The sequence below is a fragment of the Rhinoderma darwinii genome, chromosome 8 (assembly GCF_050947455.1).
Source record: "Rhinoderma darwinii isolate aRhiDar2 chromosome 8, aRhiDar2.hap1, whole genome shotgun sequence".
Lineage (NCBI taxonomy): Eukaryota > Metazoa > Chordata > Amphibia > Anura > Rhinodermatidae > Rhinoderma > Rhinoderma darwinii.
Window position 1 is genome coordinate 106,679,662 of NC_134694.1, and position 27,443 is coordinate 106,707,104.

Sequence of the window (27,443 nt, forward strand, 5' to 3'; positions counted from 1 at the left end):
AGTGATTTTTGGGTGAAAATCTTCTTAAAAGCGGATCTGTCATCATACTATGGTGTCCTTTTTTACTAGAATTAGTTATAGTTATGAGTCCCCCCCCCCCCACCTCTCCCCGTCTACCCTCACAGTCATGTAGGTGGCTGTATACTAGGCAGCCATCAATTACAGCTGTGAGGTGCGGGAAGAGGCGGGGGGGGAGGGATCCCCTTATGAATATGGCGGATTCATAACTATGAGTTCACTGTTGCTGTTAATTAAACGGAACAATATTTTTTCACGCCGTTTGGGCGAAAAGTAGAGTGGACTTGTCCCCATAATATGCTGCCCTTAAACAGCAGAGCATAGTATGATGACAAAAACTGGCAAATTGTGGTTCATACATAAATCTGTGCATAAAAAATATATTTACACCGGGAAAAGGCTGGTATGAACACTGCCAAGCCTATATTGCCCTTTACTACCCCAACTTCAGTGTCAAATGGATCTTGAGCTGAAGACCTAAGTAGTTTGAGACAAACTGGTTGCTAGGGACACACTGCCTGACATTTATTAGCATCCATAGCAACCAGTCTATCCCAAAGACTGGAATGGTATAACTCAGCCTTGAATTGAACAGTCTATGGTGTCAGCTTTACATTTCCAGTTCAAGGGTCTATAATCTTACCAGTACATCCTATTACAATGTCCTCTATTTTATATTAACCCATTGTATCGCTCAATCCTATGTCCTCCGTGTTACATCCTTCCACAGACTTTACCTGATGAAAAGGTTTCATAGAACCAACAGCAGTGAGGCGGCCTGGGAAGAACCAATAATAACGGAATGCCGATGGCTGGTGAGAAGGTCACGGATCTAGAATACAATAGCAATCAAATGGTCAACCATTATTTTACAGCTTAAATAGAAATAATCTACAGAATAAGTGCAGTAATGTTGTAAATACATCACATTACTTATGTACGGATCCTGAGTTGCAGCCTGTATACTCCACAGCTGCATTCATAATTCTGCTGGCTTTTGTTAAGTTCGTAGAATGTCATGAATGCTGCTGCACTGCAGTCTGGGTGTTTTCTTACATCATATTACTGTATGGTACCTTGTATAAAGACAATATAGACATAAAAAAGGACAACTCCTGTCCATATGACCTATTAGTGCATATAGTCTTCATAGAATGCGGCCCCTACTTGGGACCCCCATCTATTACCCAAAGCAGAGAGCCACTCACAAGCAGAAGTTCTCACTCTGGTGGACTCGAGTCGCCTATGCATAACATGTATGACCATTCATTTCATGTAATACTAAGTACAAGATAAGTAAAACAAAACATTTCCAAGATTATATTTAAAATGGTGTTCAAGGTGAATATGCACCTTAAAGGGATTGTCCAGGATTAAGATAAAAGATTTTGCTTTATTCCAGAAATGTCCATGGGCTGTGTCTGGTATTTCAGCCCAGCTCTACTAGACACAACTCATGGGCAAGAGTGGCGTGGTTTTTGAAAAAAAAGCAGACCCTTTTTTCTTAATCCTGGACAACCCCTTTAAGAGAACTTGTCTTATAACTTTATTGTGCCATGATATCACAATAAGTTATCACTAGTTATTCAAAGAAAATGTTTCATGACAAAATCTTTTTTTGCTACGTCTGTATGTTCGGTTTTATATAGTCAATTATTTCCAGTGTTTTATGTTTGGAATTTTCTTTTATTAATTTAGCAACTATACCTGTAATGTGCAATATATTATACCTATGTGCAGTGGATAATTTATTACCAAATAGAAATAAAATTTCAATATACAGTACAATGTGTTTGGTATTATATATTTTATTTATCTATCTATCTATCTATCTATCTATCTATCTATCTATCTATCTATCTATCTATCTATCTATCTATCTATCTATCTATCTATCTATCTCTGCCAAATGACTAAAATTATAGTTCAAAACAACATAAAATAAAAATTTGGATGAAATGCTAAATTGTTTGTTTCTTATCAACTTTATGTTGAAAATTTTCCATGTCTTCTTCTATTGGCCAAAAAGTGGAGTAAACGTCAATCTGAGTTAGGCCTCATTCAGACGTGATAATGTGGCCATATTTTAGCGTCCGTGTTCTGGCCCTAAGTCCCTGTCTAATAACCTAAACTAAGAGCAAAAGAAGGACCTATAATGCTGTAAGTTTAGGTCATCAGACCCGCGGTCGGGCCGGGACTTGAGGTCGTATTATGTCCATCTGAACGAGGCCTTAAAGATAGATTGAAAGATATCAGGGTCTTCGGATGTACTAATAAGTGACACAAGCTTCACCTCCTTCCATATAAAATGAAGATACTGGGACGACGTGGCTGGTAATGTAGCGGGTATGACTGGCAGTCAATGATCTAACATGTACAGTACATGTTAAAGTCATATCAAAGCTGAAAATGACAGAGAGATCAATACATCTCTGTAAATATGTATCATATGGAACGTCATTGTTTTATCCCTTCTTTAGTATTCCATAATGTACCATCATTGAACTTAAACCTCTGTCTACTTTTACCCCCAGGTGACTCAAAATTTTACTGGGAAGGTAACTGCAGGGGATCACTGTGTATGTGAGGTTCTCCTGCCAGACAGCACATTCCCGGCCAAGAGGGTTGGTGCCCTAGAGGATGAAACTCTACGTCTGAGCAACCGTGTGGAGGATGAAATGCAGATGGTGAGCCTTCCCTTGTGTTTGTCTGTGGTGGTGGTATCCACAGTGTAGCGTACAGGGTAAAGAGGTGTATAGTGCCAAGTCAATGGTACCCGGTGATAAACTGATGGTGCACAACCATGGTGGCCACGGTGTGGCCCTATCTTCCTTTTTCCATGGCAAACTTCTTAATGGGAAAACGGTGAAGGGGGCACCAATGTGTAGGTACTATGCGGGCAGTCTGCTAATTGGAGCAATTCGTGGCTGTCATTTGCATCACTAGCTTTGTGCACCTCGATCGAAAACACTGGATTATCTCGAGGTTAGAGCTAGTTTAGGATGTGTTACCAGTATAATAAGGGTTGGGGTTAATGTGACGCTAACATCTGCAAATCTGTCACAAGATTAAGGTACCTGAATGCCACCGAGCCAATATTTTGAGTTCTATGCCTTGTTTGCACAATAGCTGGTCTATACGAGTGGCTGTACCTGGTATTGCAGCTCGCTCCATTCACAGAAGTTGTACACCCACTAATGAAACATGGATGAACTTTAAAGGGGTTGTCGCATCAAAGACAACCCCTTACCAATTGCGGCCGACGAGACGATCAGCCGATCACCCCGGTTCCAGTTCCTGGTAAACAGATGATTTTGCCGGAAGAAGACCAGTCAGGCATTTCCCTACATCAGCCGCTGCAGGGAAAATGTAGTATTACATGGCGGCCATTCAGATGAATGTCTGTCCGTGTAATACAAGTACAGATTAACTCCGCCAAAACTAGAGCCGCTCGTATAGAGCGTCTCTCCGTTCTGTTGTCCCATAGAGGGGGTCCTCCTCAATTATGTCCATATGCATGTTAATTGGGCATATGGAAAGGAGTTTTCTTCATGAATGCCATCCATGTTATAGTCCTGGAGAACCTCTATAATTATGTCTATCATCTAAGTAGTACTAAGAAAATCCACACTACAATTACCAATTATATTATCATTATTTTCACCTAAGCTCTTGGCTCAAACTTGGTCCCATGTAAAAAAAAGAACAAATAGCATGAACCCATACATATTGCTCTACTTCATATTTTTTGTAGATACAAGATCAGGACTTCAGACTGGACTCCTATATGGACAATCTCTTTAACCTAACCAAGAGACTGGAAAAGTTGGAGAAATTGCGTCCTGAAGGCCTAGTTGAAATTAACTTTGAGGTCCTAAAGAAGGAGATAAGGGAGATGGAGGTATTCATCATGCAGCTGAGAGGCAAAGTCAATGGAAGCAACGCTCACGTCGAGAGTCTGTATACTGAGGTACGTTCCATTCTTGATCAAACATTAGACTTTATGGTGGGAAAATAAAAATGAATATGAATTCCTGGAGTAATGTCTTTATGAATTTCTATCTTTAGGTGAAGAATATCTCTAAGACAGTTGGACAGCTGGAGAGTCTTGACAAGAACAATGTCCTCAGAGCTCAGAGAGACATGGAAAATCTGAAGAAACGTCTTGTCGATTGTGAGAAAAATATGAAGATGAACGCTCCAGCTATGGTACCATTTGGTGAGTTGGTAATTTTCTAAATGAGGACCTGATGGTGATTAGTTGAGCCACGGGGTCAGCAGCAGAAACATGCTGCACATTTTTCCTGCAGTGGTCACTTCAGGAGAAATATGGTATTACATGTGCCCATTCAAATGACTGGGTAACCATGTGTCCTCCAGAGTGAAAGCAGTGTCTCTCCGCTCTGGTTAACGGACAGAGGTCTGGAGCAGCGGACCCCACTCTATGACGTCCGTATGTCCTAATAGGACACACGGACAGTAGTTTTTCTACTAGAATAACCCCTTTTTTAGGTATTATTCTATTAGAACTTATACCATAGAACTATATTGCATGTATACAAGTACTGACTGGAGACTACTGCACCTAATTTCTCTCCATGAACCCCTGAACCTGAGAAGCAGCCAACCTCTTCTGCATGGCTTCCTATAGACATTGCCCTCTTGTATCCGGAAAATCCAGCCCTGCCCGTGATATCTTCCTGCAACCAGGAGTCTTAACAATATGAATTATAAATCTTGCATTATAGTCTGGGTTTTATAACTTTTTCCCCCCAAAAAATTAAAAATAACCTACAAATATAAAATGTCTACATCTATTAATACTAATCTATTTCTCCCTAAAGGATCTTGTCAGCACAATGGCTTATCTTCTATCAGCAAACCCAACCTTCTGCAACTTAACTGGAAGGGAGTCGGGTTCAAGTCCGGAGCATGGGGTAAGGATGCAGCATGGAACACCACTAAGAAATCATTGTATTGGGTTGCCCCTCTCAATCCCGATGGCCGAATTCTAGAGTCCATACGTGTTTACCCATCCTTGATTGACATACAACTGTACAGGAACTCCATCGACCTGCCCCTGTCCGTGCTCATCAAGAACAAATGGAATCATACCCTTGCCGGTCAGGGTGCAGGAGTCATCGTCTACAACAATAATCTGTACTACAACTGCTACAACAGTCGTGACATGTGCAGAGTAAGCCTGAGCAGTGGTGTCTACCAAAGAAAGTCTCTACCCAATGCCGTATTCAATAACCGGTATTCCTACTCCGGAGTTACCTTCCAAGACATGGACTTTGCGTCTGACGAGAAAGGTCTCTGGGTTGTATACTCCACAGAAGAAAGTGCTGGAAAGATTTTGATAGGTAAGGTCAATGTGGCTACCATGATGGTCGATAAGACTTGGACCACCACACAGATGAAGCCTGATGTGACCAATGCATTCATGATCTGCGGAGTCCTCTATGCCACTCGCTCTGTAAACAAAAAGACTGAGGAAATCTTCTACATGTTTGATACCAAGACTGGAAAAGGAGGTCAGATAAGCTTCATGATGGAAAAGTTGACCGAGAAGGTGCAAAGTCTAAGCTATAACGCGAATGAACGCAAGCTTTACATGTATAATGATGGCTATCTGGTTCACTATGATGTTACCTTCAAGCCTCCAGCTCCCTAGTATGTCTATTGTCTCTCCTAATAGAGCTCTTACATTCCTGTCTGCAGCCCTATTTAATAAATGTCCCTTACTTGTAATCAACATCCCCAAATATCAAGGTCTATTATGGCTTTTGAGATAAATTCTCCAGCTTTCCTGTTATATAAACACAACACGGCAAGAGCTTCTGGATTTCATCCAGCAAACTGATCTGCATCACCACATCCATTCTCAATAAACAATCACATATACTACAAGTTCTTCTGTACCATGAACATACATACTTTCAGCAGCATACATACTGTCAGCAGCATACATACTGTCAGCAGCATATACTGTCAGCAGCATACATATTGTCAGCAGCATATATACTGTCAACAGCAGACATACTGTCAGCAGCATATACTGTCAACAACGTAAATACTGTCAGCAACATACATACTGTCAACAGCAGACATACTGTCAGCAACATAAATACTGTCAGCAGCATATAATGTCAACAATGTAAATACTGTCAGCAACATACATACTGTGAGCAGCAGACATAATGTCAGCAACATAAATACTGTCAGCAACGTACTGTCAGCAGCATACATACTGTGAGCAGCATACATACTGTCAGCAACATTGACACTGTCAGCAGCATACATAGTCAGCAACATAAATACTGTCAGCAGCATACATACTGTCAGCAGCATACATAGTCAGCAACATAAATACTGTCAGCAGTATCACATACTTCCATCATATTATGCTTGTCCCGTCTCAATAATTTGTCTTGTGTCTTGTCCTGTCTTGCCTCGCCAACCCTGTCAGACCATTTAGAGGATCGCTGGGGAAGAAGGCAAATGAATCAGTCACCTTAATGTTTTTTCAAATGCAAATGATTTATAAGTGAATATGAAATCAAAAACTGTGGATTTTCTCATGATTGCAAGTGAAAAATAAACGATATGAGAAGTGAACGTGACCTGTCTCCTTATAACGCGCTCATAAACATAAGGCTGCTCGCAGCTCTGTAAATACCCCTTTGCGTTTATGCATTTTGCAAATATGAATTATAACCCAATATAAGAGAAAAGAGAAATCAAATTGAAATCAAGTCATATAAACAGCGCCCAGGGCCTTGTCGTGTGAGATAATTGTACGCGCCATTCTTTATCACTGGATGATTAATGTCACTATATTGCGACTGCCTTGCAATGTCCTCTATAAAATTCCCGTCACAATGTCGGAACTTGGCTTTATAAAATGGCGCAGGGTGCTAATAAATATAATTTACATTGTGTACTCCATATTTTAGGCCACATGCAAGGCTGCGTCATGTAATGGACACTGAATCTATATATGATTTTTTTTTTATGTTCCATAAAACTCCCTCAAGTTATCTCGAGTCGGTCAATGGGGAGAGGGGGTATATATTAATAGAGGCGCAGCATGACTCTCCTGAGCACCTTCAAAAGCGAACCCACCCAGGGCCACCCCATGCCGTATATGACATCGCATTATAAAGGATCTACATACATTATAAAATATAGTTGTCAACTTTAATGAATCGCTTTACAGGAGTTTCTAGATGTGGAGTGCACTTTTTTTTTTTATACATAATTCTCTTACACACTGGCCTCACTCCCATGAACATTGCCTGTCGGAGTGCCCCCATGAATAATGCCAGGGTGCCTTCATTAATAGAGCCAGAGTGCCCCCATAAAGTGTTAGAGTGTCTACACAAATAAGGCCAGAGTCCCCCAATGAGTAGTTCTAGTGTCTCCACAAGTAAGGGTAGAGTGCCCCCATGAATAGTGCCAAAGAGCCCCCACGAATAGAGCCAGAATGCCCTCATGAGTAGTGCCATAGAGTCTTCATAGAGTTAAGAGTGCCCATTAGAAGTAAACGTGACACGACGGGGGCTTACGGGACAATTGGCGTGGAAACGGCGACCTTGTATGCCAGAGGAGCCTGTGGCCCACACGTCTCTGTGGATCCAGGTATGATTGCCACATCTACCCCCCCCCCCCCCCCGCCCTTACTTCTTCCTATTGCTCTTAAAGGTGGAATCAGCAATAAAAAATCGTAAAATGTTGTGCGCTATTTTATACATTTCACAAAATTCACATTTTAGACCTCCATTTTTTCCCCCTAAAAATAAATTTCATAATTCCACGGTACATATGGTGCAATAGTGCGACTTTTGGTCACACTCACTTATCGAAGGCATAAAACAGTGTAATTTCTGTCAGATCTTGATGCAAAAATGGCGCAATACATTAATACCAGCCAAAATGACCGTTGTTTCATAAATGTTGGCTATAGTATAGAACCTGGGCCTATTCTGTAGACTTTTCTGATAAATGCAATGAAATGTTTCAGATTTTTTGGGAATACACTTCAATTAAACCTTCATTATGTAATAGCACCGGGTTGAAAAATACTGAGAGCACCAACATGGCTGAAATTCTAACAGAGCTTAGCAACGTACGAAGCAAGCAAATAGGGTGGACAAAGATGGCCGGCCAGTTTAACCCCTTAGTTTCGAGCGTTGTCATAGGAGACCATCATCTCTGATTTAATTGGTAGGTTCTATTACCGCCCATTTAATAGCAACCAATCAGCCAATCCGAAGACACAGGTTTAGTAATTCTATTGGTTGGAATCGGAGCCGTGCTGTAATTAGTCACCTGAGGGCGTTGCTGCGTGTAAGGACGTCGAAGAGAGAAGGGGGAGTGCTGTTCCGCCATTTTGTCTGCCCGCCTGTGATACCCGCGCTACTAGCTGCTGAGCTGAGAGAAAAGGATGGGGGATCACTTCCATCGTGGCGGATACCCACCGGGACCTCCCAGAGATTTTCGTCGGGATGGCGAAGGACGATGTAAGTACTGAGCAGTGGATGGGAGCGGCGAAGGTCGTACGAGTAGAGACACAAAGCCATTGACGATGGTTATTTAGACGGGAGGACGATGCCCGGGGGAGGATTTTTACAATAGGCACAGTTATATTATAGCAGTCCATTCAAGGCCCTGGTCACACGGCTACGTCTGTGCTGCGATTCATGGCGCATGTTGTCACATGACTCCAGTCACATGATGCTGCTTTACCGCGATTTGCACTGAAGTTATGATATCGGTTAGAAGGTTACACCGTGGATCCTGACGTGTACCGATGTGTCCTGGATGGCTGTGTACGGGTCTTAGACGCTGTTCACATCACGGTTTCTATGGACACGTTTATAGGGCACAAACGTGATCTGATGTGCGTCTAACAGTGGCATCGGTCACCCGTAATATAACATGGGATCTGTATAATGGAAAGGGTGATCAGAGTTCACGACGTGTACATCAAACGGATCCCATCACGGCCTACGTTTACCGTACACGTCGGCAGCTCTTCCTGGCATATGCGTCGCGTCGGTAAGGCCCCGTGCACACGACCGTATTTTTTCCCTCCCGTAAATACGGGTCCTTTGTCCTCTTATTCCACCCGTATTTACCGTCCTGTAAAAACAAAGGGGAGTTGGAAATGATGTCACAATCCTGTCCTAACCCCTTGAAAGGGTCACATGATCGCTCAGACGCCGTTTTCTCTGCTTCTCTTTATTCAAAAATTGAAATCCCCTGACGTCGCCTAGCAACGCTCCCGTAATTGCCGGAGCCCCATAGACTTCTATGGGCTGCCCGTGCCGTAGTTACGGCCTGAAATAGGACATGTTCTATATTTTTCAACGGCCCGGGCACCTTCCTGTACGCAAACGGAAAGGTACCCGTGGCCATTTGAAGTCTATGGGCCCGTAATTACGGTCGTGTGCGTGGGGCCTCAAGAAACGTGAGCCGATAGTTGAAGGCCGTTGTCCTGTCGTAAGGCAGCGCCCACTTAGATGATCGCTGGTAATTAGCTCTTAATGCCTGGCGGACACGTTTTTCCCATAAATCAATGAGCAACCATGTAAATTTTCCAGAGCTAGAGAAGTCCTGGGCGAGGACTACCCCATATGCCGTCCATATGCCCTAAGACGATGTTCACACAATGGATTTTTCCTGAGGAAAAATCGGATGTAAATTTGGCCGAGTTTCCACGTCAGAAACACAAGGCCGACGCTTGGATTTGTGCGTGTTTTTTCTGTTAAAAGTCGCTTTTCTGCACGCAAATTCACATTCGCAAAAAAAACAATGCGACTAATCTGCGTGTGGCTACACGGCGCTGTTTTCGCGGCGGAATACGCAGCGGTATCGGTGTCAAGAAGTTGATCTTACCCGTGTATATACAATGATCCCCGTGGACCGCCAGGCTTTCTGCAATATAGCAAGTATCTGTACGAGCGTGGGGATGGGGGGTGTCGCCCTTGTACCGTGATGTGTTACTAAGCAACCGGCCAAACCCGAGGGGGTATCCGTTTTTTTTAGGGATGTAAACGGAATTTAAATCTGGTTTTATATAAAAAATTGGAATCCTCCAAAACCAATTTGATATATTCATTCTTTTTATACAGATTATGGGCACCAGGCACCAGATCATTACGGCCCCCCAGGCGGAGGTTACCCCCCACCTCATAGACAGGACATAATGAAACAGGAACGAGAACCTCTTTATGAGAGGAGACCCCTGGAACCAGCTCCTCTCGGGCACAACACGGGTAAATGAATGACAATGATAAAATGTAATATTCCTATATACATGGTAAGATTATTTACACCTTGCAAATGTCCTGAGGGCTCTTACCTGCGGCACATTGGTTTATAGTCAGGGGCAAAGCTTTACCTCATTGTGTCCTCCAGCCGTCGTGACACTACACCTCCAATCATGCCCTGACATCCGCTGGGAGTTGTAGTCTAGCAACAGCTGGAGATCTAGTGGTTTGAGACCACATTCAATAGTGGGGGCAGATTGATTCATACTGTACCCCACGTAGGGGGTCCGTCACACTGGTGGTTTAAAGGGGTTGTCCCAGAATCGACAATTATCATAATATAATTGTCCAACCGCTGGGGCCCCAACTGATCATGAGAATGGGGATCCCAAAATCCCTAATCCTCCGCTTGAATGGAGCGGTGGTTGAGCATGCGCCCGCTGCTCCGTTCAATGTCTATGGGACTAGTGCAAACTATTCAGCTGTTTCCATCATTCCCATAGACATTGAATGGAGCGGCAGCGCACGCGCTCAACCACCGCTCCTTTTAATGTCCTCCCTGCTCGGCTGCAGAGTTTTCAGCACCTGCATAGCGCCATGGCCGGCCACAGAGAGATACAAGAAGCCCCTTCATTTTAGCAATCGGTGGGGGTCTCCAGGCATTGCATCTAAGTAGTCTTCTGCCCATAACATCGGTTATATACTGGAGGCCATAGGTAATATCTGGGCAGGGGGCTTGATAAAGGATTCTAAGTGAGCAGCTAGTCAGAGTTCTGGGACTGGAGCATGGGTCAGTAATCCGCAGGGATCACTTATTTTCCAGGTTCTGTCACTTACGGTTCTGAAATACTTTAATTTATATTGTTCCAACAGCCCTAAAAAACGAATCTAAGCAGGAGGAGCCTGAACCTTGTCAAAGGGGTCCCGGCGCTGGAGGGGCTCGCAAACGATCATTTGATGACCGAAGCAGAGGCTACTATGAGCATCGAGATGACCGGAGGTACGTGGGTTTGTTAAATGCTTGTGTGTAGACTGAAATTAGTGGCCCCTGAAAAAACGACTAATCCCAAGTTACGTGTTGGGGGATCGGTGGTCTCGAGTAACCAATCGTCATTATGAACAATCGATATTCATGCGGGTCTCCTCTTGTGGTGATGTACCGCTAATACACTGCACTAGTTCTGATATAAGTCTCTGTTGTACAGAGGGAGGTCCCCGCAGGGGCGCGGCGGCAGCGGCGGTGCCGACGATGAGGACGAAGTGTTTGATGAGAGCATTGTGGTCCTGGATAACTGTAAGTAAACTCCTAAGTTGTGCCCTCTTTCCTCCTCAGTTTGGGCAGCCATTGTCTAAGAAATTGAACTATTCACCGGAGACGGTATACTTCACTGGGTTACTTATAGCAAAACAACGTTTTTGAAATGGGGGAAGATTGAAAGGTTTTTCCCACAATGGACATTTATCACCAATCCACAGGATAGGTGATAAATGTCTGAACGCTGGGGGCCCCTCCGATCACTAGAATGGTGGTCCTGATTCCCTCCCGTTCCTCCTCAATGCACGAGCACAGTGAGCAGGAGCCTGAATAAAGCGCAGGGCGAGCGTGCACCCTCCCGCTCCATTCATTCTATATGGGACCCATAAAGATGGCAAAGTACTGCTCTCGGCTATCTCCGGGAGTCCCAAAGAAAATAAATAGCTCATTTTTGTGAAGCGCTTTATTCATTGCAATCTTCCAGTGCTCATATTTTTTTTTTAGTGTAGCTCTGAGCCTTTGTATTTTGCAGGTTTCTGTTTTTATAGGCACCATTTTGGGGTACACACTGTACAGTGTATTAAATAACTTTTTATAACGATTATTTTGGGGGGAATAAATCCCCAATCCCCCCCCCCCCCCCCCCCCCAGTAATTTTGGCTTTATTTTATAGCAAATACGAGGTGATCTAAATAATATATGTTAAAAGGGCTCCCTGTGACTTTTATATTCATGGCCTATCGTTAGGATAGGTCAGCAATACCGGATCGGTGGGGGTCTGTGTCCCGGCACCCCTGCCGATTAGCTGTCTGAAGGGGCCGCTGCGTTAATCGACTCGTACTGTTGAACGTTTACCAAGCACAGTACTGTACACTTGCGAAGCAGCGGTGCCTGGGATTGCAGTTCCGTCCGATTCACTTGAACGAGACCGGAACTGCAATATCAGGCACAACCGCTACGGAAGTATACGGCGCTGTGCCTGGTAAACTATAGTAATCCTAATGATAAGCCATCAATATAAAAGCCCGGCGAATACCTTTAACTTTATTCTATGGGTTGTTACAATTATGATGATACCAAATGTATATTTATTTAGGTCTTACTACTTTTGCACAGTATAAAACACTTTCTCTGATTAATAAGAGGCCATCTGAAGCTATACAGGGACAGGAGAAGGATCATAGATCCCACCCCTCTCCCTGCAAGCTGACAGCATGTGCCCTGCTGACCTCTTCTGCTGGGGTAGGGTAGGTTCACGCAGAGTTTTTTGCAGGCAGGAAAATCTGGCAGATTTTAACCTGCCTGCACTCTTTGTGCGTTTTTGTTTTTCTTTTGCTGCGTTTTTTCTACCACGGCCATTGAGCGCCACGGGCAAAAAAAACGCTGCGGAAGCCCAGGATAAACTGTTAGGTGGTTAGATAGATTGAGAGGAAAGCCCCTTTAAGGTAAAAGTGGTTGTTTCTATGGCCTTGGATCGGATTTCCTTTCCTTCCCTTACGTATTGATGGTTTTAGACCTCTAAATCCTGATCTTTTTCCAGATAACAGCGACCTGCACTTCAAACTAAGCAAAGACCGCACTGTAGGTTTTCCGCTCACCACGGAGGGATTTGCCTACCTCTGGTCTGGAGCTCGGGCTACACATGGGGTGAACAGGGGCCGGGTGTGCTTTGAGATAAAGGTGAGAATTGTTGGTGAAATCCCCCCAAATTTCCACTTCTCTCAGGCTGAGCGATAACATTTATCGTAATAGCGGTCTTTATTCTCTTCAGATTACGGAAGAAATTGCTGTGGGGCACCTTCCTGAGAGCGAGCCGGATCCACATGTCGTCCGCGTTGGTTGGTCCCTGAATACTTGCAGTACACAGTTAGGTGAGTGATGATTGATGTTAATCTTACTAGACTCTACTTTGATTTTTGTCTATAGCCGGGTTGAAGATCCTCTCTAAAGCGTCTGTAGTATTTCTCCATCATTAAAAGAACTCTTCAAGCAAAACTGACGCTCTGTTTCATGCCTAATCCAAGGCCTGGGAGGTGGTGCGTGACACAGGGTTTCACAATACACCATAGAGAGAATCCGTGTCCTGTATCTCCCCCTCGGGCCCTGCACTAGTCATAACACAGTCCATCAGTTTTGCTTAGGAGTGTAGTAAATAACTATTCTGATATCAGACTCTTAAGGCATATCCATCAGGGGTGGACCCCCTCCTCCATTGTGGGACTAGCACTGTCTGCCTGCTTCTGCACTACAGGAGTCTCCCAAATGTGTGGATGTTAGAGATGGGGCGCCCCGCATTAGACATTTGTCAAGGGAATACCTCATTAACCGTGTCCTAAATGTTCGTATTTTAAATTTCCAGGAGAGGAGCTGTACTCTTACGGCTATGGAGGAACAGCAAAGAAATCCACCAACAGCAAGTTTGAGAACTATGGGGAGACTTTTGCAGAGAATGACGTGATCGGTTGCTTTATTGTATGTTGATTGAGCAATCTTTCTTTTCACGCAAGAGACATCGCAAATGGCATAGTCTCTTTTTTGTTTTGTTTTTTAAAATATTGAATATCCTGATTTGACAGCGCACAAGCAACGCTGCTCTGAGATTTACCCCTCCTCCTTTCTTTCACTACTCTTCCCTTCCCTGGTTGAAATTGGGCATATGGTTTTTTGTTTTTTTTTCCCAATGGTACTAAGCATTGGATTTCTATGTTTATTAAAAAGTATATTTATGTCTACCTATATCTGTATAACGGTGACCGTGCAACAAATGTTGTATTCCATCAGCTACAATCATAGTAATGCTTGGTTTCATTTACTTCTCATAAAAGTGAGTTGTTTTTTTTTTTGCACCGATTGATACACTAACACCTCGCTTAGTGCTCAGGGTGCATTTGTGAAGTGACCCCTAAATGGGGTTGGACACTGGGCACATCCTATTAGCACCTATTTCAATATCAAGTACTTCATTCACATAATTCAAGATTCAGGATTGTTACATATGTTGATGTATAATACATACAGTACCTTTCCTGCTAGTGGCACGTTATAGGCATGTGCCAGGCATTTGTGAAAAGCGGTCACTTGAAGAAGGTTAAAGCAGGATACAACAAATCAGTGAAAAGCAAAGTCTTATCTGCATGTTACGTGCAAATACAAAAGACGGCGTGTCGTTGCGCAGTATTGGAAAAAATCTGGATTATAATTGCACTATTTATTAGGGATAGCGCAGAATCCTGGAGTGTCTTTAATATGGGGAGGTTGTCCTTAGTCCCTTCTTTTTTTATTACTTGGGTATGTTCTGCTTTTTGTATCCTTTTTTTTTTTTTTTTCCCTATAATTTTTCTTTGTGTTTCTCACCCCTCGGCAGGATTTTGAAGCTCGTGGCGACATAGAGATATCATTCTCCAAGAATGGGCGGTATTTGGGTACAGCCTTCCGTGTCAGCAGGGGCTCTGTGGGTAACCAGGCCTTGTTCCCTCACGTTTTAGTAAAGAACTGCTCTGTTGAATTTAATTTCGGCCAAAGAGAGGATTCGTTCTGCAGCTGTCCGCCAGGGTTTACATTCATACAGCAGGTGCCCGCCTTTGAAAAAATACGAGGAACCGAACCTCCCAAGAACAAGGGGGAGTGTGAGGTGAGTGGAGATTGTTGGATTATTACGTCTTTTGAACCGTCTACAACCACTTGGTGAACACTTTGAAAACCATAACACTGTTACATACGTCTATTCTTCTCAGATTTTAATGATGATGGGACTACCTGGTGCTGGCAAGACAACCTGGGCAATGAAGCACTCGACAGCAAATCCATTAAAGAAATATAACATCCTTGGAACCAATGCCATTATGGAGAAGATGAAGGTAAAATAGCGGAAGAAATTGTAATGATTATACAGAGACCTACCATAAACTATTCAATAGGACCCAATAGATGCCAGTAGGGTTCTCAGGATACCGGAATTTGAACTTCGATGCGATACTTTGTGTAGTGTTGCGATTCTCTATTCCAAAACGATACTTTGCCAACAATAATAAAAAAAAAAAGTCAATTTTCTGATGTGAGGTGATGAATTATGAACCTCCATGTGCCTCACAATAATAGTAATTGACCCCATCATGTTTCTCAGTCATAATGGACAACATTGGGTTAATGTGTGAGGTACATGATGGGTTAATTACTATTAATGTGAGGCACATATATGTTTAAAATTCATAACACCTCGTGCCTCCCATTAATAACTGAAAGCAGATTTTATTTTTTTTACAGCGTAAACCTAATCAGATTATATTGCACTTTTTTGCTCCTGAATACCACCACTTTTCAGATTGATCGGCAGATCGCTGAAGTTTCAACCGCTCCGTTTGCTGGGCGAAGTTGTTGGCCATATATTTCCGCTGCAGGGGGCCATATAGTATTACATGCAGTTATGCAAATAAATGGTGAATCATGTTAATTCTGGACGACCGAGGTCTAGAGAGAGATCTGCTGTTTTAGTAGCTTTCTTCTGTGATATAAAGTAAGGGTACACAGTGGGAGCCCAGTCCTCTAATGTTTATATATAGGGCACATTAACCGCTTGTTTTTGTGAATTTGACTACATGTAATACTTAATAAAGTATATAGGGATTTCAGATTAATTTTGATCATAACCTTTCAGGTAATGGGTCTTCGGAGGCAGCGTAATTACGCCGGTCGTTGGGATGTGCTTATTCAGCAAGCCACAAAGTGCTTAAACCAGCTTATCCAGATAGCTGCCCGTAGGAAACGCAATTACATCCTTGATCAGGTAAGAGTGAGAACAGGGCTATTTGAAGCACAATAAACATCCAAGCACCTGGTTCAGTGATCTCCACTTCTCTGGTCTTCCTTCCTCAGACAAACGTCTATGCTACGGCTCAGCGCAGAAAGATGCGACCGTTTGATGGCTTTCATCGCAAGGCTATTGTAATCTGTCCCACAGACGAGAATCTCCGAGACCGTATTGTAAAGCGCACTGATGAGGAAGGAAAGGATGTTCCTGACCATGCTGTGCTCGAAATGAAAGGTAAATTACTGATCTATACACCGAACAGTCATAACCGTAAAACCACTGACAGGACAAAATCCATGTAATTCACTTCACCTGTCAAGTGGTGGGATACATTAGGCAGCAAGTGAACAGTCTGTTCTTAAAGTTGATGTGTTGGAAGCAAGAAAAATGGGCAAGTGTAAGAATCTGAGCAACTTTGACAAGGGCCAAATTGTCATGACCGGTTGACGGGGTCAGAGCATCACCAAAATGGCAGATGGGGTGTTCCCGGTATATAGGGGTTGGTAACTACCGAAAGTGGCCCAAGGAAAGACAACCGGTGACTGAGTCATAGACACCCAAGGTCCATTGATGCGTGTGGAGTTAAGGCTAGCCGTCTGGTACGATCCCACAGAAAAGCTACTGCACTATGGGAAGAAGACAAGCCGGCGGTGGTAGTGTGGTGTTCTGGACGATGTTCTGCTGGGAAATCCTGGGTCCTGGCATTCATGTGGATGGTTACGTTGCACGTACCACCCACCTAAACATTGTTGCGGATAAAGTACACCCCTTTATGGCAGCGGTATTCCATAATGGCAGTACCCTCTTTCAGCAGGATAATGCACCCTGCAACACAAAGAATTGTTCAGGAATGGTTTTAGGAACATAACCAAAAGTTTGAGGTAGTGACTTTGGCCTCCAAATTTTCCAGATCTCAATCCGATCGAGCATCTGTGGGATGTGCTGGAAAAACAAGTCCGATCCATTGGGGCCGCATCTCATAGTTTACAGAAATGAGAGAATTTGTACTAAATATTACCATAAAAACTGCATACATTGTTAAATCAATGACTTAGACCTGATAAAGCTGGTGTACTTACTTTAAAAATCCCTGTCAGAATGGCTGTATAATTCTTTCTCAAAGTTTTCCCACCTGATATTAAAATTAGCAATATGGGTCAGAAAATGTTGAGCGCGTATTATACAGCCATTCTGTGTTTTCAAAGTAAGTACAACAGCTACATCAGGTCTAAGACATGAATTTAATAATGTATGCCGTTTTCATTGTAAAATCTGGTGACCGATTCTATTTAAAGGATGCGGTGCCAGATACCACAGGACACATATAGAGGTCTTGTAGAGTCCATGCCTTGAGCTCACTTAGAGATACAAGGGGGACCTCCGCAATATTAGGCAGCCGTGTTGGATGTTATGGCTGATCAGTGTATAATTGTCTGAAGCTGTGCCCTTCCTCTGCTCATATGGCCACATCAAATAGAGTTTGTATAAGAAATATCGGATTAGAGAACTCCTGGAGTCATCTGGATTGTAAATGGCTCAAATGAGAGATATCAAAAACTCTACCTAATTTTTACTATACGGCTTTGAGTCTGGTCCTTTACATCACTGCTTTTTACTCTCTCCACAGCAAATTTTAGTCTGCCAGAACCAGGGGACTTCCTGGAGGAGGTGATCTACATCGAGCTGCAGAAGGAGGAAGCAGAGAAGCTCATCCGCGAGTACAACGATGAAGGAAAGAAGTCAGGGGCACCCCCGGATAAGAAATTCCGAGGCCGTGGTGGAGGACCCCCTGGTGGTGGGGGAGGCGGCCGAGGGGAAGCACGGGGTGAAATTCAGCGATCCGATAACCGGGGCTCTTCTGGTGAAAGTAGAGGAGGGTTTCGAGGTCGAGGAGGAAACTCGGGAGGTGGATACAACAGAGGAGGTGGCGCTGGAGGCGGAGGCTGTGAGTATTATTTGCTGTCTATTCAAAAAAATCTGTATCCGTATGTTTAGAGGTGTTAGTGTCGTATATTTAAAGAGGCTCTGTCACCAGATTTTGCAGCCCCTATCTGCTAATGCAGCAGATAGGCGCTGCAATGTAGATTACAGTAACGTTTTTATTTTTAAAAAACGAGCATTTTTGGCCAAGTTATGACCATTTTCGTATTTATGCAAATGAGGCTTGCAAAAGTACAACTGGGCGTGTTGAAAAGTAAAAGTACAACTGGGCGTGTATTATGTGCGTACATCGGGGCGTGTTTACTTCTTTTACTAGCTGGGCGTTGTGTATAGAAGTGTCACCCACTTCTCTTCACAACGCCCAGCTTCTGGCAGTGCAGCACTGTGACGTCACTCACAGGTCCTGCATCGTGTCGGCACCAGAGGCTACAGATGATTCTGCAGCAGCATCGGCGTTTGCAGGTAAGTCGATGTAGCTACTTACCTGCAAATGCTGATGCTGCTGCAGAATCATCTGTAGCCTCTGGTGCCGACACGATGCAGGACCTGTGAGTGACGTCACAGTGCTGCACTGCCAGAAGCTGGGCGTTGTGAAGAGAAGTGGATGACACTTCTATACACAACGCCCAGCTAGTAAAAGTAGTAAACACGCCCCGATGTACGCACATAATACACGCCCAGTTGTACTTTTACTTTTCAACACGCCCAGTTGTACTTTTGCAAGCCTCATTTGCATAAATACGAAAATGGTCATAACTTGGCCAAAAATGCTCGTTTTTTAAAAATAAAAACGTTACTGTAATCTACATTGCAGCGCCTATCTGCTGCAATAGCAGATAGGGGTTGCAAAATCTGGTGACAGAGCCTCTTTAAGAAACTTTGCCTTAAAGGGAATGTGTTGCCAGAAAAACATGTTTTTTTTTAAAAAATTAAACATTTAGTGTGTGGGTGATTAAACATTGTTCAAATTTTTTTTATTTTTTTCACGAGTCAGGAAATATTATAAATTAATTCTAAATTTATAATACTACCCATTTTTGGTCACTAGATGGAGCTATTCCCAAAATTGCAGCAGTGCAACATAGGGTTAAAAGCCCTCGCTCTAGTGAGCTCTCAGCATTCCCCCCTCCTTTATCCTGGCTAGTGCCGGGATAAACGAGGGGTTTGAACGGTGTAACCTCCTACACTGTGTGTCGCCATTTTTTGAGCTAACACACAGTGTAGTAGGTTTACATACAGTAGTAAACACACACAAACACGAACATACATTGAAATCTCTTACCTGCTCCTGCCGCCGCGGCTCCCTCCGGCACGTCCGCTCCGTTTGCTGCCGCTGGTCCAAGTGCACAAATCCGGAAGCCGCGACCGGAAGTAGTAATATTACTGTCCGGCCGCGACTTCCGGTCCACAGGAAAATGGCGCCGGACGGCGCCAATTTCGAATTGGACTGTGTGGGAGCGGCTCATGCGCAGTTCCCACACAGACGCCGTACACGGAAGTCAATGGGACGGGAGCCGTTCGCAGTCCCTATGGGACTGTGGCTGCCGTATTCCATGTCTGTATGTGTCGTTAATCGACACAGACAGAAATGGAAAAAAAATGGCAGCCCCCATAGGGAAGAAAAAGTGTAAAAATAAGAAAAAGTAAAACACAAACACACAAATGAATATAAACGTTTTTAATAAAGCACTAACATCTTTAACATATAAAAAAATAATTTGTGATGACACTGTTCCTTTAAAATCGATTTCTATTATTTTCCGATTAATTACCCAGCCCTACTAAGAGCGCTGACCTCTTTATTTTTTACTGGAGGTACTTAAAAGGGTATCCAAGTTCTAACCAATACCTGTTAGATTGGTGGTGGTCCGCTGTACTCCCCTCCCAGCTGTAAGACTGATTGCCAGGAGGAGTTGAATGGAGCAGCTGTCGAGCGTGCGCCCTGCCACACCATTTAAAGTCTATGGCACTGATGGAAACTCTAGTGTAGGACAGCAATCGTGGGGGGGGGGGTGATCTAACAGGTATTGCCTATCCAGTGTGTAGGTAGTAATTTGTTATAACTGGACTACCCCTTTAATGTGATATAAAGAATGTAGAATCTGGTGGGAGAGAATATTATCTGCTTAAAGAGGCTCTGTCACCAGATTCTCAAATCCCTATCTCCTATTGCATGTGATCGGCGCTGCAATGTAGATAACAGTAACGTTTTTTTTTTTTTGTTTTTTTAAACGTTCATTTTTGGCCAAGTTATGAGCTATTTTCTATATATGCAAATGAGCTTTGAAATGGACAACTGGGCGTGTTTTTTTTTTTGTATGTCCAACTGGGCGCGTATTGTGTTTTTAACTGGGCGTGTTTATGTGTATGACGCTGACCAATCAGTGACCAGTCAGCATCATGCACTCCTCTCCATTCATTTACAGTGCTCTTACTAGAACGATGTGCAGCCACATACACAAGTGTCCTGATAATGAATACACATGAAATCCAGCCTGGACGTCATGTGTATTCAGAATCCTGACACTTCTGAACCTTTTCTGTGAGATTACAGCAAGGGAAACGAAATCTCGCAAGATTACGAGGTAAACGAGATTTAGTTTCCCTTGCTGGAAATCTCACAGAAAAGAGTCAGAAGTGTCAGGATTCTGAGTACACATGACGTCCAGGCTGGATTTCATGTGTATTCATTATCAGGACACTAAAACGTTACTGTTATCTACATTGCAGCGCCGATCACATGCAATAGGAGATAGGGATTTGAGAATCTGGTGACAGAGCCTCTTTAAATACAGGATCTAGAAGGATTTTCTGTATTATGGGACATTGCATACAGTCAGCTGGGGATGTGGTTTATGATTTTCTTTTTTGGTTGCAGCATTTAACCGTGGAGGGAACAACTCACAAAGCCGGTGGTCCGGCGGCTCGCAGGATAATGGTTCAGAACATCGAGGCGGCTATAGTTCTAGTAGTCAAGCACAAAATTACAGTCCTGTGGGCAACCAAGGTGGTGGATATAGTGGTGGTGGTGGTGGTGGTGGTGGTGCAGCAGCAGCAGCAAACCCCCCTCCCAGTGCACCCAGCAGCTATGGCCAAGGACAGGTATGCATATTTATAATTCTGCCATACATGAATATATCACTGCGGTAAAATGCAGCGGGTCTTTCATTCACGGTCTTTGTTTCTTTCTCAACAGTCAAGCTTTGGACAAGGAGGTTACAGTGGTGCTGGAGGATATAGCCAGGGTGGAAGTTACAGCTCAGCAAGTAGTGGAAATTATGGACAAGGTGGAGGAGGTGGAGCTGGCTACAGCCAGGGTGGAGGAAGTAGTGCTGGCTACAACCAGGGTGGAGGAAGTAGTGCTGGCTACAACCAGGGTGGAGGAAGTGGTGCTGGCTACAGCCAGGGTGGAGGTAGTGGCTATAGCCAAGGCGGAGGAAGCAGCGCTGGCTACAGCCAGGCAGGAAGCGCAGGTGGCTATAACCAAGATGGCAGTGGAGGTGGTGGGTACAGCCAGGGGTCTGCAAGCAGCAGTAGTTACAGCCAAGGAAGTGGGGGATACAACCAAGGTGGAGGTGCGGGAGGCGGATATAGCAGTCAAAGCTATAGTAACAGCAATCCAAGTTATGGTGGTGCAGCACAAAGCTACACTCAAGGATATACCCAACCTCCACCCCAGAGCTCCACCACCTCCTCCGCCTCCTCTCCGTCATCTTATAGTCAGGGTGGCTACAGTCAACAATACCAGCAACCGGTAAGTACATTCGTTTGTGTTTGGTTACAGTTGCAGAAGTCTGGCTAAGGCTCTGTTGACATCTGCGTCGGAGGCTTTAGCGCTATTTATCTAGTCAAAATGACGAACACCAGGGCGATACCAGACAGGGCCCATGATAAGTCACTGGTGTCCATCCTGCGACCGTTTCATCGTAGCATATGGCTACAGTTTTAAACGGAAACTACAATGCAGGTGTGAACATAACCTAAGTGAACAAGCCATTAGACTGCACTGAGTTTCTGAATAGAACACTGTGTAGTTACTTTATTTCACGTTGCACCACTTTCATGTACTAGGAGATATGGTGCTCATGTCTGATCATTAGGGAATTGTTATGTCTTTCGAATACATTGGTATAGTATCCTGAAAATCACAGGACTGCGAAGCAGGGAGTCCAGCTCTTGATGATAAGTATTATGCCCTCTAGCAATTTATCTCTGTGATAAGACCATAAAAGTCCCTTAATCCACATCAATGGGATGCCATATTATCTGAAATTCATAGAAACGTATATAAAGAGAGCTAAAATGAAGTGTTAATACAAAATCTGCAACTTTAAGAGCTAGTTCATACCGAGTTTTTTGGCGCTGTTTTTGACACTGAAACGGCCAAAATCGCCTCGCATTGATTTCAGTGGAAGGAGAAGGCGTTTTTTTTTCCCGCGAGTAGAAAAAAAAAATGCTCGCGGGGGAAAAAGGTGCCGTGTTCTTTCTTTCCCCGTTTAAGTATCTGGCTTCCCATTGACATTAATGGGAGGTAGAGAAAGCGATTTTTGCCCGCGCCACTCAATGCTTGTGGCCGAAAAACTTGGCAAAGAAAGTGCAGGCAGGTCAAAATCTGCCTCAAAATTCCTGAAAGAATTTTAAGGCAGATATTTGTCTGCAAAAACCTGTGTGGACATAGCCTAAGGCTTCACGCACAAGGGGTGGCTGCGTAGTGTCCCCTGCGGCGCCGTACTTCGGAGCGGCAGGGAGTCTGTGCTGCCGTGTGAGTTTATTCTTTCCTAGAAATGCTTCTAGGGGATAATACCTCTGCAATATGGCATCCGACGTATCAAATCTGACATACGGAGGACACCGTACGGCACGTTAGAAGTCTGTCTATTATGGTTCTGTACAACTGGGAGGTTGTACAGAGACGAAACAGAGTCTAAGGGTGCCCGTACATACAGTGGCCGTGTGCCGCAGCGCAAAACTGCCTGCGGTTTTACAGTGTATTGCTGAGGTTCTTGGCTGTGTGGCTTGTTCAGATGAAGCGCATGGTTTCAGTGTTCTTCACTCTACAAGTTACGTGGCCAAAAACTGAATTGTAAAACCGCATATAGTTTTGTCGTGCAGCACGCTACCGCCACACGCTGCTACATGTATGGGCAGCCTAACTCTTGGTTTTTAATTAGACAAATTGCCTAATTTGATCTGCTTAGTCTCCTGCGACTGGCCTTGCAAAATTATATCGCAGTAGTACAACCTTTTTAGATTATGAATTGCTGGATTAACCCCTTCCCGACATCCGCCATATATATATAATATACCACAGAGGTCGGGTGGGGGGTTATGGAGCAGGCTCACAGGCTGAGCCCGCTCCAACGAATGAGCGTGTCTGCTGTATGAAACAGCCGACACTTCAGTGTAACGAGCGCTTGTTTAACCCCGTGGATGACCGCGGCATCTAAGCCGTTAGAAACAGGGTGGCTACCCGCTCTGACGTGCCAACGCCCCCCCCCCCCCCTCCAGATACGATCATGAGGTGCCAATGGTTGAGATGGCAGCCTGGGGGCCTAATGAAGGCCCCCAGGTTTGCCATCTTTGTACCAGCATTGCTTCATGGGAGACTGTCAGTATAGCAGTATATCATGCAAACGATCGTGGGTTCAAGTCAATAAACGTTAATTAAAGATTTGAAAATAGATTAACAAAAAATATTAAAAGTAGAAAAAAAACCAAAAACCTTTTCCCAGTTTCCCCCAAACACAATGTAAAAAAACAAAACATTAGAATAACTTATCTCCACATTTGTAAGAAATCTGAACTATTCCAATATAAGATTTAACCTGCACGGTGAATGCCGTAAAATATTAAACCGCCAGGATTGCTGTCTTTTGGCCACGTCATCTCCCACAAAAAATGAAATTATATGTATTCAAAAAGTTTCATGTACCCCAAAATGGTACAATTCGAAACTACAGCTCGTCCTGCAAAAAAAAAAGCCCTTACAGTGCTCAATCGGCGAAAAAATAAAAAAGTTATGGCTCTCCGAATATGGCGACAAAACTCAAATTTCGTTTTTAACAGTACGTTTTTGTTTAACCTTGTAAAAAAACAACAAAAAACTGTAAATCTGTTGTCGTAATCGTATTGACCTGCACAACAAAGTTATCATGTCGTTTTTACCGCAGTGAACGCCGTATATAAACACCCCCCCCCCCAAAAAAAATGGAGGAATCGCTGTGTTTTTTTCCCATTCTACCCCACAAATCATTTTCTTCGTTTCTTAGTACAATATATGGTACAATAAATGGTGCTGTGGAAATCCACAACTCGTCCCGATAAAATCAGGCCCTCATACGGCTTTTTCGACAAAATAAATAAAGTTATGGCTTTTGGAAGTTGAGGAGGAAAAAAACTAAAGTGAAAATCCGAAAAAAAAGGCTGCGGAGGGAAGGGGTTAAATTAATTTCGCTGTACACAGATTCCATAGGCAATAATTTTATTTTTGTTTTTTTTTTTTTGTTTTTTTTTCCTAGTATGGAAATCCGCAATGGAGCCAGTATCAAAGCCAGGGACAGGCACCAAGTCCTGGCCAACCCCAACCACAAGGTCAGGGTCAAGGTCAGGGTCAGGGGCAGTGGAGCCAGTGGAACTACGGAGCAGGCGGCAGCAGCAGCAGCTATGACCAGCCCGGTAGATACGGAGGAGCCCCGTGAGAATCTACGGAAAAGTGACATTTGTTTTGGTTTCACACCAGGACGGATTGAAATCCTCAACCACATTGGATTAAACTTCCTATTTCTGAAACCAACTTGCAGACGCCTGTGCCAGGTGTAAGGAATCCTGGTTTGTTAGCACCAAGTACTAAATACACGTATATTGTGTTACTGTGTCCGCAAAAGGTGACATAAAGTGAATATTATCCCTTTTAGCTAGTAACGGTCCATTCGAAAGTAGTGTCTCTGGGAAAAAAAAATATGACCGACTGACCCCCCCCCCCTCCAGCTTGCCACATAAACCATGCAGCTGCCCATCTACTTCTGACTCCTCCCCTTTTTAATTTGTTTCCTTTCTACCCCTCCGCATCATGCCTGCATGGATCCTGTACCACAATAGGCTCTGACGTTTTGTTTTTCTCTTACCCTTTTATTGTTAAAAAAAAGAAAAATATGAATCTTTGACTTTTATTTTATTGGAGAATATTAATGTTTTATGGATTTAATTTTTATTTTATCTTTTTCCATAACCCAGTGGTTGGACCTGACATGTCCCTTTCTGTCTTGAGTTACATTTCCCATTACTGTGTTAAGACATTTGTAATTCTTTATTTTATTTGGATGGGAGTGAGTATTGAATTTTGAAAAAAAAAAAAAAAATTGTGTTCTGTTTTTATTCATGCGTTTAATATGAGTGGAGTAGCGCAGATAACGTGCGCAGTATTTAGCGGCAGACGGGCCGTGGTGGTCAAACGGTTACATTACTGAGGGGCAAATGTGGCCCTTGTCTATATCAGAAGTCCGCTTATCACATGTAGCCAGGACAGAAATATATAGGATGCGGTTCACACCCATGGGACTGTCTAGGATTAAAGAGGTTGTCCAGTCATAAGAAATGGATGACATATCCTCAGCATAGGCCTTCAATATCTGATCAGTGGGGGTCCAACTACCAGCACTCCCGCCGATCAGCTGTTTAAGAGGCTGTGGCAATCGTCCGAGCGCTGCTTCCCCTTCATTCCTCATCTGCTCACACTAAAGCGCTGACACACTTGTAGCCGCGGTTCACAGTATTATGGCCTTCATGAAGTGTCAGCGATTCACAGTACGAGCAGATAGGGAATGAAGGGGCCCCTTCAAAACAGCTGATTGGCAGCGGTGCCGAGAGTCAGTATGAGATTTTCATAGATTTTTATAGCGCTGACGGGGACAGGAAGTCTGGTTGCACAGTCTTCTTTGACGATATGACTCATCATGTGACCGGCCCCGTTGTACTAGCAGCGGTACAGCGAGTACATAGAGTACAGCGAGGTCGGTTACGTGATGAAGAGTTGTATTGTCTTCAGAGAAGGCTGTTCAACTAGACTTCCGGTCCCCTGCCAGCGCTATAAAAAAAAAAAATCTCAGAATCAGCGCGACGAGGGACCGGACTGTATATTAGCGAGCGTACTGCAGTGACTACGCCGGTCATTTTTGTTCCCCACATAACCCCTTTTGAGTAATTTTTTATTTTGGCCATAAGTGGTAATGCTAATACAAATTAACTTTCTAATTACTTGTATTAAAAATTCTTCTCCCTTTATTCTCATTGAGACAACGTATGAATTTAAGAGTTGTTAACTTGCTCCTGCTTGAGACCACCCTCACCCATATGTGCCACCTATAATAAGCTTCTCATTACAAGTGAAAAACCTGGACAAACTTAGCCCCTTTAATCTCCACTAACACGACCCTTTCAAAATTGTTCATTCGCCTGGTTATTCCTTCCCCTGGGGGTTTAAAGGAGTTCTCCAGAACTAAGTCATCAATGTTTGATTAGTGGCTGTCTCTTAGGCCCCATGCACTCGAGCGTAAAAATCGTTCATAATTGTGGACCCATTCGCTTCTATTGTCCACGGACACCTTCCCGTTTAGTTTCGGGAAGGTGTCTGGGCTGTAGAAGTGTACCACAGGAGACAAGACGTGTCCTATTTCTTGCATTTTACGGGCTGTGCTCCCATACTCTGTATGGAAGCACGAGCCAAAATTGCAGGCGGCTGTCTGGCTGGCCGTGTGCGTGAGGCCTTACACTGTAGCTCAAATCCATTCGTGGGACTGACCTGCAGTACCAGACACAGCCTGAAGACAATAGTGGTGCTGTGTCTGGAAAAGAGTAGTATTGTTTTTCAAATCTTGTACAACTCTTATAAAGCCTGTGCTGTGACAGCACTCAAAGTGCATGTGGCTGCGTACTACAGCGGTAGGTCCTACATGTGCTGCTGTATGTCGCCTCCGCTTTGCACTGTAATACGGAGGTATACTCTACTGCAAGCAGTGCTCTTATGGAGGAATATCTCCACGTGTATAAAAAAAATTTGGCACACGCGAACAGGAGAGCTTCTTGCAGTTGCCGCTAAAGTGTCCCTCTGCCATAGGGTAAACAGCTGAAGAGATGAACTTGGTCGGCC

The 27,443-nt window shown here is 43.8% G+C and overlaps 2 protein-coding genes and 1 long non-coding RNA gene across 6 annotated transcripts in view; 2 read left to right on the forward strand and 1 right to left on the reverse strand.

Annotated features, from left to right (window-relative positions):
• The window catches only part of LOC142659764 (uncharacterized), a 20,793-nt gene extending 11,669 nt beyond the window's left edge, over positions 1 to 9,124 (reverse strand). For 2 of the 4 annotated variants that reach the window (XR_012850371.1, XR_012850368.1), the window contains exons 1-3: positions 7,880 to 9,124; positions 6,414 to 6,506; positions 756 to 850 (exon numbers count right to left, since the gene is read on the reverse strand). This is a non-coding gene — a long non-coding RNA (uncharacterized LOC142659764). Of the gene's footprint in view, positions 1 to 755; positions 851 to 6,413; positions 6,507 to 7,589; positions 7,657 to 7,879 lie in introns of those variants that run through there. The other 2 variants (XR_012850370.1, XR_012850369.1) reach the window with 2 other exon arrangements.
• Positions 1,348 to 5,695, forward strand: LOC142658923 (olfactomedin-like). Its single transcript, XM_075834530.1, has 5 exons — positions 1,348 to 1,359; positions 2,553 to 2,705; positions 3,773 to 3,988; positions 4,087 to 4,237; positions 4,863 to 5,695. Exons 1-5 carry the CDS (start codon positions 1,348 to 1,350, stop codon positions 5,693 to 5,695), a joined length of 1,365 nt encoding a protein of 454 aa, XP_075690645.1.
• On the forward strand, positions 8,342 to 25,081 carry HNRNPUL1 (heterogeneous nuclear ribonucleoprotein U like 1). The gene is made up of 15 exons (XM_075836207.1): positions 8,342 to 8,543; positions 10,158 to 10,301; positions 11,169 to 11,295; positions 11,501 to 11,589; positions 13,091 to 13,230; positions 13,322 to 13,421; positions 13,910 to 14,022; positions 14,915 to 15,181; positions 15,285 to 15,407; positions 16,205 to 16,333; positions 16,423 to 16,591; positions 17,985 to 18,302; positions 21,177 to 21,400; positions 21,495 to 22,052; positions 24,817 to 25,081. Exons 1-15 carry the CDS (start codon positions 8,468 to 8,470, stop codon positions 24,994 to 24,996), a joined length of 2,757 nt encoding a protein of 918 aa, XP_075692322.1. The 5' UTR covers positions 8,342 to 8,467; the 3' UTR covers positions 24,997 to 25,081.
• The last annotated feature ends 2,362 nt before the right edge of the window (positions 25,082 to 27,443 follow it).

Coding starts and splice junctions, on each gene's coding strand:
- LOC142658923 (XM_075834530.1), top strand. Junction 2,706..3,772: donor TGGAGGATGAAATGCAGATG/GTGAGCCTTCCC, acceptor TATTTTTTGTAG/ATACAAGATCAGGACTTCAG. Junction 3,989..4,086: donor TCGAGAGTCTGTATACTGAG/GTACGTTCCATT, acceptor TTCTATCTTTAG/GTGAAGAATATCTCTAAGAC.
- HNRNPUL1 (XM_075836207.1), top strand. CDS start 8,468: ATGGGGGATCACTTCCATCGTGGCGGATACCCACCGGGACCTCCCAGA. Junction 15,408..16,204: donor CCATTATGGAGAAGATGAAG/GTAAAATAGCGG, acceptor ATAACCTTTCAG/GTAATGGGTCTTCGGAGGCA. Junction 18,303..21,176: donor TGGCGCTGGAGGCGGAGGCT/GTGAGTATTATT, acceptor TTTTGGTTGCAG/CATTTAACCGTGGAGGGAAC.